The sequence below is a fragment of the Alexandromys fortis genome, unplaced genomic scaffold, assembly GCF_014885135.2.
Source record: "Alexandromys fortis isolate MF-2015 unplaced genomic scaffold, M_Fortis_MF-2015_v1.1 scaffold_84, whole genome shotgun sequence".
Lineage (NCBI taxonomy): Eukaryota > Metazoa > Chordata > Mammalia > Rodentia > Cricetidae > Alexandromys > Alexandromys fortis.
In genome coordinates, this window is record NW_026068017.1 from 3,067,045 (window position 1) to 3,080,152 (window position 13,108).

At 42.8% G+C, this 13,108-nt stretch overlaps 1 protein-coding gene across 3 annotated transcripts in view; it reads right to left on the minus strand.

The window, feature by feature from the left end:
• Window positions 1-11,943, minus strand: part of Rabep1 (rabaptin, RAB GTPase binding effector protein 1) — an 83,696-nt gene extending 71,753 nt beyond the window's left edge. For all 3 annotated transcript variants that reach the window (XM_050162596.1, XM_050162595.1, XM_050162594.1), the window contains exon 1: window positions 11,705-11,943. Coding sequence is in view for 2 of the 3 variants with exons in the window: in XM_050162595.1 (XP_050018552.1) it covers window positions 11,705-11,738 (34 nt within the window). In the remaining variant the exon portion in view is untranslated. The remainder of the gene's footprint in view (window positions 1-11,704) is intronic.
• Between the last annotated feature and the right edge of the window lie 1,165 nt (window positions 11,944-13,108).

Genomic DNA, 13,108 nt, shown 5'->3' on the forward strand with positions numbered 1-13,108 from the left:
TGTTTTGTTTTTCGAGACAGGGTTTCTCTGTAGGTTTGGAGCCTGTCCTAGAACTAGCTCTTGTAGACCAGGCTGGCCTCCAACTCACAAAGATCCACCTGCCTCTACCTCCTGAGTGCTGGAATTGAAGGTGTGTGCCACCACTACTCAGTTGCTATTATTATCTTCTATAGCTATTATAAGTGAAATTTGTTTTCTTCAAGATGGAGGGAAGTACATAAAAATACGACAGGCTTTTTGTTTGTTTGTTTGTTTAGGGTAAGAAGCTATTTTTTTCTTTCCTGTTCACTGATTTTTGCAGTGTTAGAGATTAAATCTACATCTCTCAACTGCACATGCTATATCACTGAGCTAGCTCCCCACCCTCACTTCTATTATGTTGATTTTGTTCTCACTGTATATGTGTGTCATCTTCAGAGTTTTCTAAATATGCTCAGTTTCTGCCAGTGTGACAGCTACCTGAGGGGAACTGTCCATAGACTAACTTGGGCTCACAGCTTCAGGTTTCAGGCCATGCACTCCAGCACATGGCACAATGAGAGAGAGCTGCTCACTTCTATAGCTCCAGGAAGCCAAGGAGGTAATAAATGGAAGAACCTGAGACATAACTCTCAGAGGCATGCTCTCAGTAACCTGTTTCCTCCAACTAGGCCTCATCTCCTAGTTCTTCCACCTCCTAATAATTTCATAAATTGTGAACACTTCAGTACAGTAACTGATAAAGGCAAAGCCTTATGACCCAATCGTTTCCTCCAAAGCTCCACCTCTGAATATTGCTATTTGGGGAGCCAAATTACTCTGGGGATGTTTTATATTGGAGTCAGAGAGACAGTTTAACTTCTTCCTTCTCAATCTGGACACCTTTTATTGCTTTCTCTTACCTAACTGCTCTGATTAGGACTTGCCTTTCTGTATCAAATAGAAGTGATAAAATGATTTCCCATTCAGGATGTTAGTTGTGGATTTTATCAAAATTGGTAGTTATTGTGTTATTAATTCTTTTTTTTTTTTTCCGAGACAGGGTTTCTCTGTGGCTTTGGAGCCTGTCCTGGAACTAGCTCTGTAGACCAGGCTGGTCTCGAACTCACAGAGATCCGCCTGCCTCTGCCTCCCAAGTGCTGGGATTAAAGGCCTGCGCCACCATCGCCCGCATGTTATTAATTCTATGCCTAATTTGTTGAGTTTTTGCCAAGGGATACTGACTTTTATCAAATTCTTTTCCTGCATCTATTAAAATAATCACCCTATGGTTTTGTCATTATTCTCTTGATATGGTCACCCATATTTACATGTGTTGAACCATCTTTGCACTTCTGAATGAATCCCACTTTACTATGGTGAATCATCTTTTTTAATATGCAACTAGATTTGCTCAAGAGCTTAATGAAGATTTCTGCATCTGTGTTCAAGAGTAATAATTTGTTTTTTGAGACAGGGCTTCACTATACTACCTCTGAACTCACAGGGACCCACCTACCTCTGCCTAAGTGTGGGCATTACAGACATGCAGCACCATGCCAGGCTTTTTCTTGTATCCATGTCTGGTTTAGTATCAAAGTAATGCAGGCACTAAAGAGTGAACTTGGAAGGAGTCCTTTCCCCTTTCCAAATTTTTAAAGAGTTTTTGCAGAACTGGTATTAATCTTTTAAATACTTGACGGAACTCATCAGTGAAGTCTCAGACCCTGGGCTGATTCTATGACAAACTTTTTCTGATTCAACCTTACTCATTACTGGACTGTTCTCTATAGTTCAATCTTGGTAAATTGCAGCATCCATGAACTTACTTCTCCGTTTGTCAAAAATTCTTTATAACTCTCAAGACTGTATTCATGTACCATTCTCTCCAATATGAATAAGATCTAGTGAGTGGAGGGTCTGTGTTACCTAACTTTCTGAATAGTGCAAGATGTCTCTACTATGTATAATCAAAATATTGAGAAATATTTGAATGAAAAGATGAGACCACATTATCATAACTGCCTGTTTTCATGTCAATTTTTTTCAAAAAAAAATCTATTGTTCACATTAACTCTAGGACAAGTATTATGCTGGAAATACCACCATCACTCAGACAAGCGGCCTCTTCCTCACGGTATTTGTATTCACCGACTTTTATGTTAAAGAAGTATTCTAGATACAAGCGGTGGTGGCGAACGCCTTTAATCCCAGCACTCAGGCAGCAGAGGCAGGTAGATTTCTGTGAGTTCGAGGCCAGCTTGATCTACAAGAGCTAGTTCCAGGCTAGGCTCTAAAATTACAGCAAAACCCTCAAAAAACAACAACAACAAAAAAGTATTCTGTAACATCTGCAACACCCATTATCAACAAATTGTTTCAGAAATGAAAGTAGCCAGGTGGTGGTGGCACAAGCCTTTAACTCCAGAACTCAGGAGGCAGAGCAGGCAAATCTCTGTGAGCTCAAGGCTAGCCTGGTTTACAGAATAAGTTCAAGGAGAGCAAAGGCTACACAGAGAAATGTGTCTCAAAAACATAACAACAAAATAAAAGTATTGGGCTGAGTGTAGTGGCGTATGCCTCTAATCCCAGCACTGCGGAGTCCAAAACAGGTGAATCTCAAGTTTCAGGGCAATCAGGGCTACAGAGAGAAACCCTCTGTGTGTGGTGGCAGTGGGGGATTGATTATCAAGACTCTCTAATGTGTTTGGCTCCTATCAGTTTGGTGATTCTTTTCAGGAAACATAAGAATGAGGCTTCTAAATAAAGTTTATTTTTTATAAAAGAAGCAATACTCAGAAGACCAGTGACAGCTCATCTTCCAAGTTCCAACACTCACTGCCACAGTACAAGTGACTTCATCTCTTTAGTCCTTAGCCTCATTCATAAACTGGGAATGATGACTGCTCTCTAGGACTCCTTTTGGATATAGCTGTGTGACTTTCTACTATTTTCCTAGGTTAAGTATATCTAGAGAATACCAGGTGCCAGGTTCCAATAAAAGTCACTAACTGGAATTTGCCTGAAAAAGAATCTCAAGAATAGTAAGTAGATTCTAGTCATGTAATAAAAGCCGTAAACCAAGTACTTAGAAAGAACACATTACCATCAAATTGCTTCAGACTGACATGTAAAAAAATGCTTGGGATTTCCTTTGGGGGATCCTAGCAAATAAAACTAAAGCAGTTATAGTATGGCAAACCTTACTTTAGTTAAAAGAAAAATACAATACATAACCAGTAAAAATTAGGAGGTGGGGGCTGGAGAGATGGCTCAGAGGTTAAGAGCACTGACTGCTCTTCCAGAGGTCCTGAGTTCAATTCCCAGCAACCACATGGTGGCTTATAGCCATCTATAATTAGACCTGGCACCCCTTCTGGCTTGCAGGCACACATGGAAGGGATGCTGTACACATAATAAATAAATATTTAAAAAAAAATTAGGAGGTGGCAAGCTTTCTTCTCCAGAAGGAACAGAAAGTAGACTACCAATCAAAAATGCCACTATACACACACACACACACACACACACACACACACACACACACACACGAGGTAACCCAGACCCAGAAAGATAAATATCATATGTACTCACACATAAAGTGGCTTTTAGACATAAAGCAAAGAAAAACCAGCCTACAATTCACAATCCCAGAGAACTAGACAACAAAGAGGACTCTAAGAGAGACTTACATAGATCTAATCTACATGGGAAGTAGAAAAAGACAAGATCTCCTGAGTAAACTGGGCGCATGGGGACCATGGGAGAGGGCAGAAGGGGAGGGGAAAGAAAGAGGAAGGTGAGCAGAGAAAAATATATAGCTCAATAAAAACAATTTTTAAAAAATATCACTATCTGTTTTCTTGCTGGGCATCCTCAAAGTTCAAGGCTATTCCCTCACTAAATCAACGACGTATAGAAGGCAGGCTATCTATCATTCATCTTTATATTCCCCAAACACACCATTATCTGACACAATAGTACTACACAAAAATAAATAATAAAAGTTTACAGATATTCTTATAAAGATTAAACTCAATTTAATGACTATACATGGGAGCCGGGCGGTGGTGGCGCATGCCTTTAATCCCAGCACTGTGAGTTCTGTGAGTTCGAGACCAGCCTGGTCTACAAGAGCTAGTTCCAGGACAGGCTCCAAAACCACAGAGAAATCCTGTCTCGAAAAACAAAAAAAAAAAAAAAAAAAAAAAAAAAGACTATACATGAAGAGTCTATCAGGCTGGGAAAATGGCTCAAGAGTTTTCACTGCTCTTACACAGGAACTGAGTTGGGTTCTTTCCCTGTCTATTTGGCCTCAGCCCTGGAAGCAGAAACTGTCTAGCAAGCTGTAGTTCTATATTCTTTAAGGTCTCCTTTTGTCCTAGTAGGTAGCCTATTAACTCTTTACATTAAACTTTCCCTTTAAATTTTAAAATGAAATCCAGGTGGATTAAAGAAAAACAAGTACCTGGCATTGGTGGCGCACACCTTTAATCCCAGAGTTTGGGAGGCAAAGGAAGGCGGATTTCAGTTCTGAATTCAAGGTCAGTCTGGTCTACAGAGTGAGTTCCAGGTCAGATGACACAGAGAAACCCTGTCTTAGGGGAAAAGAAATGAGAGAGACTATAAAAGAACTGAGAAATAGGAGGTGGAAAGATCCTTCTAATCCAGAAACCTTAAGATCATAAACTTTAAAAAAAAAAAAAAAAAAAAAAGGTCAGAGATGGGCACAATGGTGCATGCCTCTAATTCCAGCACTTGGGAAGCAGAGGCAGGGGAATCTCTGTGAGTTTGAGGCCAGCCTGGTCTACAGAGTGAGTTCGAGGACAGTCAAATGTACACAGAGAAACCCTGTCTCAAAAACAAAAAACAAACAAAATAACAACAAAAAGGTCAATTGCAAAAAAATTGCTTTTTGTACATTTTTTTTTTTTTTAGTTTTTTGAGACAGGGTTTCTCTGTGGCTTTGGAGCCTTTTGTACAATTTTTTTAAAAGGTAAACAACAAATTAGGAAAACAAAATATCTAATACATAGCAAAAACCTAGTACAGTGTATAGAGCACTGCTCTAATTTAACAAGAAAAGAAAGCTGAGAGTGCTCAGTCGGTATTTTGCCTCACAAGCAGAAGGACCTGAGTTCAATTCCCCATCATCCACACAAAATGCAAGCCAGAGATACACATCTATAACCCCAGCTCTTGGGAAACAAAGACAGCAGGATCTCTGGGGCTTGCTGACCAGCAAATCTCACCAATTTCAGTTGTAAGCAGTAGCTCAGTTCTAACCAGCAAGTGCCAAGTTCAGTAAGGGACCCTGCCTCATAAAATGAGAAAGGCTTTTTAAAAAGACATCTAATGTCAGTGTCTGACATCCATGCACATGTGTGCATGCACCTGCAAATACACAAAAACATACACCACACAAGCAGGAAAAAAATAATTAGCAAGTATAATCCAATGGGAAAAATTATATAATAGTCAATTCACAACAAGAACTTAAGTCAATGGGGGCCAGCCAGCCAGTTCAGTGAATGAAGCAGCTAGCCACACAAGCCTAGGGAGCTAGCTGAATCTGATCCCTAGAATCCAATAGAAATAGAAGAAATAGGGCTGGAGAGATGGCTCAGTGGTTAAGAGCATTGCCTGCTCTTCCAAAGGTTCTGAGTTCAATTCCCAGCAACCACATGGTGGCTCACAACCATCTGTAATGAGGTCTGGTGCCCTCTTCTGGTCTGCACGCATACACACAGACAGAATATTGTATACATAATAAATAAATAAATATTTAAAAAAAAAAGAAAAGAAATAGAAGAGAAAACCACCTCTCACAAACTGTCTTTGACACCTCAGAAGCACTGTGCTATGAGCACACATACTCCAAACCATTAAATAAAAAAAAAATAAGTAAAGTAACACAAACATGCCCTACCTGAAAACAATATAATCGCTAAGACTCAGGGATGGAACACTTACCTGGTATATACAAAGAACCTGGGCTCATTCCACAGCTCCATGAAAATGAAGAGAATCAATCTACTTTTTAAAGCCACCATTTGTCATCTACCAGCTTCAAACCCTTCAAAGGTATCTCTTTCATCTCTAAAGATAAGACGACTAAAACCTCATACCTTCTCTCTGCTGGCTCCAAGAGAGGGACTCCTGCTCCATCAGACAGGAATACCAGGACTACCGCCTCTAAATGGCCAAATGCCTCAAATGTGTAGCACTGTGTGCCCCTCACAGGTCCTCAGGCAGAATTTTGGGATTCCTTGACTCCTCTATCAGTTGTCATACATCCAATGCCATCAGCAAACCCCTCAGGCTATTATTTCAAAATAAAGTTTCCATCAATCATCTTGGTCCAGACTCCACCTTTTCCTGGATTCAGGCCTCCCTTAAATCCTAGTGCCAATCCAACAACCAAAGCAATGTGGGCTTTTGTTTGTCTGTGGTTTTTGTTTACTCGTTTGTGGGTTGTTGCTTTCAGTTTTTTGAGGCAGGTTCTCCCTCTGTAGGCCAGGCTGGTCTCAAACATTGTTGCAATTCTTCTGCTTCAGTCTTCTATGTTGGGATTACAGGCTTGAGCTATCAAGCCCAGCACCTTTTGTTATGTCCAACCATATCACTCTTCCGCTTAAAACCTTTTCAATGTTTTCCCCTAGTGAAATGGATTGATTCACTTGTTCATTTATACAGAGTGAACCCGATCTTTAAAATGTTTTTGCGGCCCTACAAAATCACCATCCCCTATCTCTGTGATGGGCTCATTCTCACTCTGCTAACACCACTCCAGCCACAGCTGCCTCTTCAGTATGCTAGATATGTCCTCGCGAAGCTTTGCCTCATGGCTAATTCCACTTCGTCCTTCAGGTCTCTGCATAAATTTTATCTGTATCGGAATATCTGTGTCAGAAATCACTATTCCGACAATTCATTTAAAACCAACCCCAGGGCTAGTGAGAAGGCTTAGCAGTTAAGATCATTTGTAACTCTTGCAGAGGACCCAAGATTAGTCCCTACCCACCACACCAGGTAGTTCAAACTGTAACTCTTACTCTTGGGAATCTAACACCCTCTTCTGGCTGCTGGGAACCTAACCTACCCCACAAGCACATAAACACTTAAGTAATCAAATAAAACAAGCCCAATGCTTCCTAGGACGCTGCTCTGCTGTTTTAAAGAGCATTTATTGGCTAAGAATGTATATAACCTATGTATGTTCAGTACCTGTTTCCCTTCATTAAAGCAGGGCTGTTTATTACCTGTCATGCTCACTGATGGATTATAATTACCAGAATTGTGCCTGACAAGTAGTTCACATTAGTAATAGTTGAATAAATGCTTTTACACCGTCTGTGGAATAATCTAATTAATGACTAAATGACTACCTAGGAACAGAGACTGGATCTGGTTTGACTTATCTCTGTATTTCTTAGAGACTAACAGAGGGGTTAGCATAGTCCAGGCACCAAAACATTAATTAAAGAACACCTCAGGTATGGTAGGCATACTTGTAATCCCAGCACTTAGGACATGAGATGGGACTACTGTTAGCTTCAGGTGAACCAGAGCTATGCAGTGAATCCAAGACTAACTTGCAGTACCTAGCAGGAGACTGTAACAGCCACCCAGAGCTTTTAATGAGGAAATCTACCTTCTCATATACCTTGGCAGGTATATAAATTGATACTTTTTTTTTTTTAGCTTAAACTAGCAGCAGCTTTAAAATTTAAATCCATAAGGACGTTTCCTTTTAACTCAGTAGTCTTGCAGATATAAAAGCAAGAGCACCAGTGGTTAGGCCTGCAATTGCAGCTACTAAGTAAGCTAAGGCTGGAGGATCTTAAGTTCAAGGACTGCTGTGTTAGAGTAAGGCCTTGTCTCAAGAGGTAAAAGAAACTAGAACTATAGCTCAGTAATATAGTGCTTGCTTAGCATGTACAAGGTACTGGATTCAAACCCCAGTAGAAAAAAGTACACCATCTTAGCACTGCTTATAAAATGAAGAGATTAGCAACCAACTAGCGCATCTGTGGAAACACACAGCCTGTCATCCCAATACTCCAGAGGATACAGCAGGAGAACATCATGAATTGGAGGCCAGTTTGGCTAGATTAGAACCTTGTCCCAATAATAAAAATAAAAATAGGGGTTGGAGAGATAGCTCAACAATTAAGGGAACTGATATTCTTCCGGAGGAGGTTCAATACCCAGTACTCACATGGTGGCTCACAACCACCTGTTAACTTCAGTTCCAGGGAGCCAATTCCCTTTTCTAGCCTATGTGGGTTTCAGAGACAGACATACATGCAGGCAAAATACAAGCACACATAAAATAACAAAAATCATTAAAATAATAATGAATAAAAACAAGAAAATTCATCATGCACACCACACACGTGATGGAATAGACTTTTAATAAGAAAATGGCAGAGCTATATAGTACAGGAACAGACAATGGTCCTTCTGCTCTAGTAAACAAACCAGAGGATCCTGGACTCAAATGTTCGGTGTTTGAATCCTGCCCCTCTAACTTACTGTAGCTCCAGGCATGTTTAATTTCTCTGTGCTTCAGTTTCTTCATCAAAAACTAGAAGCTATTACAATAGCACCCCCTACAATGGTTATGGCATGTCACAGGGCCATGTAACCATTTACACACACACACACATACAGAGTAATGATAAGTAACATTTAAGTGAGACAAGAAAGTTGCAGACCTTTGTACCCATCTATTTCAAAGATTAAAGGTAGCATGTCTATATAACGGAATAAAAAGCAGAACAGAAATCTTGCCTCTGAGAAATGGAAAAATATACTTTTACTTAAGGTTTTTTTCCCTAATATATAAAACATCAATGGAGGACTAAGATGGCTCAGCAATTAAGACTGTTCTCCCAGAGAACCTGGGTTCATTCCCAGCACCCAGATGATGGCCCACAACCATCTCTAACTCTAGTCTCAGGGAGACCAGATGCCCTTTTCTGACTCCAAAGGCCTCAGACGAGCACATGGTGCACAAACATGCACGCAAAACACTCAAACACATAAAAATAAATTTAAAAAATAAAATAAAAGCATCAAAGGGGGCAGGCTTTGCAATGTTTTGAAGCTAGCACATATTATAAAATGTGTAAAAGAAGTTAAACATTATCTACATCCTCAAATACTTATCAGATCTTTATGGGAAAACATTCAAAATCCTTTTTTCTAACATATAATTTTTAAATAAAGAGATTATACAAAAAACAAAGGGGTCAGTGACATCACTCAGTAAGTAAATGTGACTTCTGTCAAGCCTGTCAACCTCAAAAACCACATAATGAAAAGAGAGAACCAACTCCCACACGTTGTCCTCTGACCTTTTGGCAAGTATACACACATACACAAACACACACAAATAAAGGTAATTTTTAAAAATTTAATTTTAATAAAGCAAAATCAGGACAAATGCTTCTAAGATATAGTTTAGCTTCAACTGAAGTCTGAAAATTTTTACACTTGTCTTTGAATTTTCAAGGGAAAATAATTTAATCAGTTGACATTGGTCTATTGAAATGCATCATCAAAAAAAACAAAACTTTCAAAAATTACAAAATAAGAAAAAATGTAAATGGCTACATCACATCCTGCCAATTACACACAAATCTACTCTTAATATACCATATCCTCATTAAAAACAAGCAAAGTATGTCAAAAGAGTCAGCAACTGCTACTGAGATGACAGGAAAGAAAAATAAAGTCCAAGACTAAATAGTTAAGTTTAATGTCAGTTTGACGCAAAGGAATTCTCCAAATCCTTTGTAGAGACTGAAATCAAATGTGCTTTTAATTAAAGTTATCACCATGAATCCAACTAAAGAGAAAAACGAACTCCCCAAGATGAACTTCTAAGCATACACTGACACAAGGAACTCAAACATACCAAATTCTATCTCCCTTTGAGAACGATAGTTACGGTCACCCGTTTACATTAATTTACAATAAAAAATTACAATGTAAACTTGAAAAATAGGTAATAACCCCGAACTGGTAATAGCAAGATTGAGAATATGAGATTCCTCAACGCTAATGTTTTCCTCGATGCTGGGAAGTGCTTAGTCACTTCTGCCTATTTGCAGGGAAGACCATTTTCTATCTTGAAAGAGGCAGGAAATGTGGAGTCTAGACTCATGTCACCTGAGTTGTCCGTGGCAGGCAAAAGAAGGCAGCAGCCAGTTAAGCACACCTACCAGAAGCCAGAGCTTTCTCGGTATTCTGCCTCTGTCTGCAGTAACAAAGAGGGTTGGGAAAGTTTTCTTCCCTGACACCAAATACAAAAGGTGAGAATTAAAAGAAGGTCCAAAATGCATCCCTGTTTCCTGACAGCCCACCATCTCTTCTCTTCTACTGGAATAAAACACCAAGCGAATTAAAGTCCGAGCTGGACATCACCCTTTAGGCAACTAACAAAACCCCAAACTAGAGGCTAACAAGTTTAGGAGCACACTTCTCAGAGAGCAGCAAGAGCCTTAACATCTGATAACACTATTTCCAGTTCCCCCCACGACAAGAACAAACAGAAAGATTTTCACAAAATCTTCAAGAGACTACTCTTGGGAAAGACCAAATGAAATACTTCCTGTGTCCAAGCACCCGTAAAGATGCTAAGCACAAAGGCCAATTAGAGAAATACACCTGCAAGAACTTTCCCAACTGGATACAGAAAATCTTGTCAAGGACCAAGCACATTCTTTCTTTCCAAACATAACTCCATGTTGAGAAATTAAACATAAAAAATCTGAAACAATGTGGCCAAAACTCGGAAGCACAGCTCAGTCGGCTGAAAGGTCAGGACGGGTTCTAACAATCATTATGGCTTATTTAGGGCAAGGCCTTGTTTTCCTTCCAAAAATATATGAGCACTATTAAAAGACAGTTTGTCCTGCACCTGTAAGTCTCCGCTACTGAGGCAGGAGGACAGCTCAGGAGTTTCAGGTCAGCATGGTCAACGAAATGAGACCCCATCGCTTGAAAGGAAGAGACGAAATGGTGAAAAAGACTGATTCCTCGACTTTGGCTTTCTCGAGCACCGTTTTCATTTCTAACACTCTCAAAATAACACTAAGCTATCCTTTCACAGATGAATGTTGCCATCTTTATCGCATGGCCCCCGGCCTGCCCATCTTTCTCGATAAAGAGGCATGAAACAAGCACTCCTCGTGCGTCAGAAAGTGAGGTCCTAAGAGACTAAGAAATGTGCCTGGGCTTACCATTCAGCTACACCACCCCTCACAGAAGGCTACCAAATCCTTACCGATCCCAGTTACTTTTACAAGTCACAGAACCCGGTGCAAAGAGCGCTGGAGCGTGGCCTGAGGAGGCGGGGGCAGAGGTGGGGCGAGACGGCACACCGCCACTCCAGCGCCGAGGGCTCGCTTTTTTTTATTTTGTTTTATTTCTCAACGAATATAGCACATGTTCTCGCTTGCCATCTTCCCCACGGGCGCAACCCACGTGCTAATCCCACGGCACCTTCCTCTTCGCGCTCCCCCGCCGGCTCCCCACGCCCTTCCCCGCGGCCGCCCGCGCCCGCGCCTCCCGCCCCCTCCCCAGCCGGGCTGCCCAGGCCCGCGACGCCCGCGCGCTCCCGCCTCCGGCCTCGCGGGTCACCCCCGGGCCCGCGCGCGTGCCCTTCCGGCCCCAAGGGCCCCCGCGACGCAGCGCCGGGCAGGGCAGGCCGCGCCCGCCATGGTGGGCGCCTCACCGTCAGGCTGGGGAGCCGGGCCCGGCTGCGCCATGGCCAGGAGGCGGCCTCGGGGAACAGGGATGGGCGGGGAAGCAGAGTCCCGGGCTGCCGCGGGCTCAGCTGGCGGTGGAGGCGTCGACCGAGCCGCGGCCGCCGCCGCCCAGGGAGGAACCGCTAAGGCTGGAGCCGCCGGCGCCGCCACAGCCCCGGGCAGAGACGGACCGGAGCGCCGACCTCCGCCTCCTCATCCTGACAGCGGGAAATAAGCAGTGCGCAGGCGCGGGGGGATGGGGCGGCACGTGACGTTGGCCTAAGGGGAGGGGAGGGGCCTCGGGAGGGAGGGAGGGAGACCGGGTGGGGGGGACCGGGGACTGAGCATCAGAGGGAAGCTGATGAGGAGAGTTAGGCGTGGAGGAGGCTGGAGGCGGGAAAGGCAAGGACTCTTGAAGCTCCTGGCTCCCAGAACCCAGCTCGCGAGCCCAGCCGCTGCTTCTTCTAGCTGTGTGACCTTGAGAGAGAGTGAGTCCCTTAACCTCACAACCTTGATACAGCACAGTAGCTAAGAAAAGTTTAAATGAGGCAATAAAGTAGGAAGAATAGGTATGGCCAGAACTTGGCCTGGACCCCAGGTCTGATGTGCAAGCCAGTGTACTTTCCATTAAGCCACTATGTCTGACTCTTATGTGCCCCGGCCAGGGAAGCTGCTGAAATCTAGGCAGACGCAGTGCTTGCGCTTGTGACTGGAGAGGAGAAATTACATACAGAAAGTACTGCGAGTATGACAGGGCAAGAGAGCCAGCCCTAGGCTCCATTCTTTAAAGATTCCTCCAGCCCTGCCCAGACCTTGCTGCCTGTCTAAGGAGTCCACATAGTCTGGCACTTCAAGACCAAGTCCTCCTACCTTTCTGTGAGCCCGGAATTCCCTCCCCGCATGGCCAAAGCTTTGGTCTCTCCTTTCCTATAAGACAGTGTAGACATTTTCCAGAGTGCCAAAGGGCAGCTTGTGCTGGGAGGAGGTGGCCTAGCGCGCTCAGACAACTGAGCTGCTCTGTGCATGTCCACAGATCCTTCGTGGTGCCAGACAGGTGAGGAAAGAAGGCAAACTAGGGGCCGGGAGCCAGAGCTCCTCTCAGCATCGAATGCAAGTGCACATACCCGGAAGTCCAGGGATCTGTGCTATTTTATTTCTTTAGTTTTCTCTCCTGCAGTCCTGGGGATTTAACCTTAAGCATAGTAGGCAAACACTCCACCATTCAGCTATAGCCGTAGCTCTTGTTCTGTTCTTGGTTTTGAATCTCAGTCTCCCTAAATTGACCAGGTTGTCCTTGAATTTGCAACCTTCCTGCTTTAGCCTCCTGAGAAGCTGGGATTTCAGGGCTGGACCACCAAGTCCTACTCTTTTCCTTTTCTTCTTTATTTTGA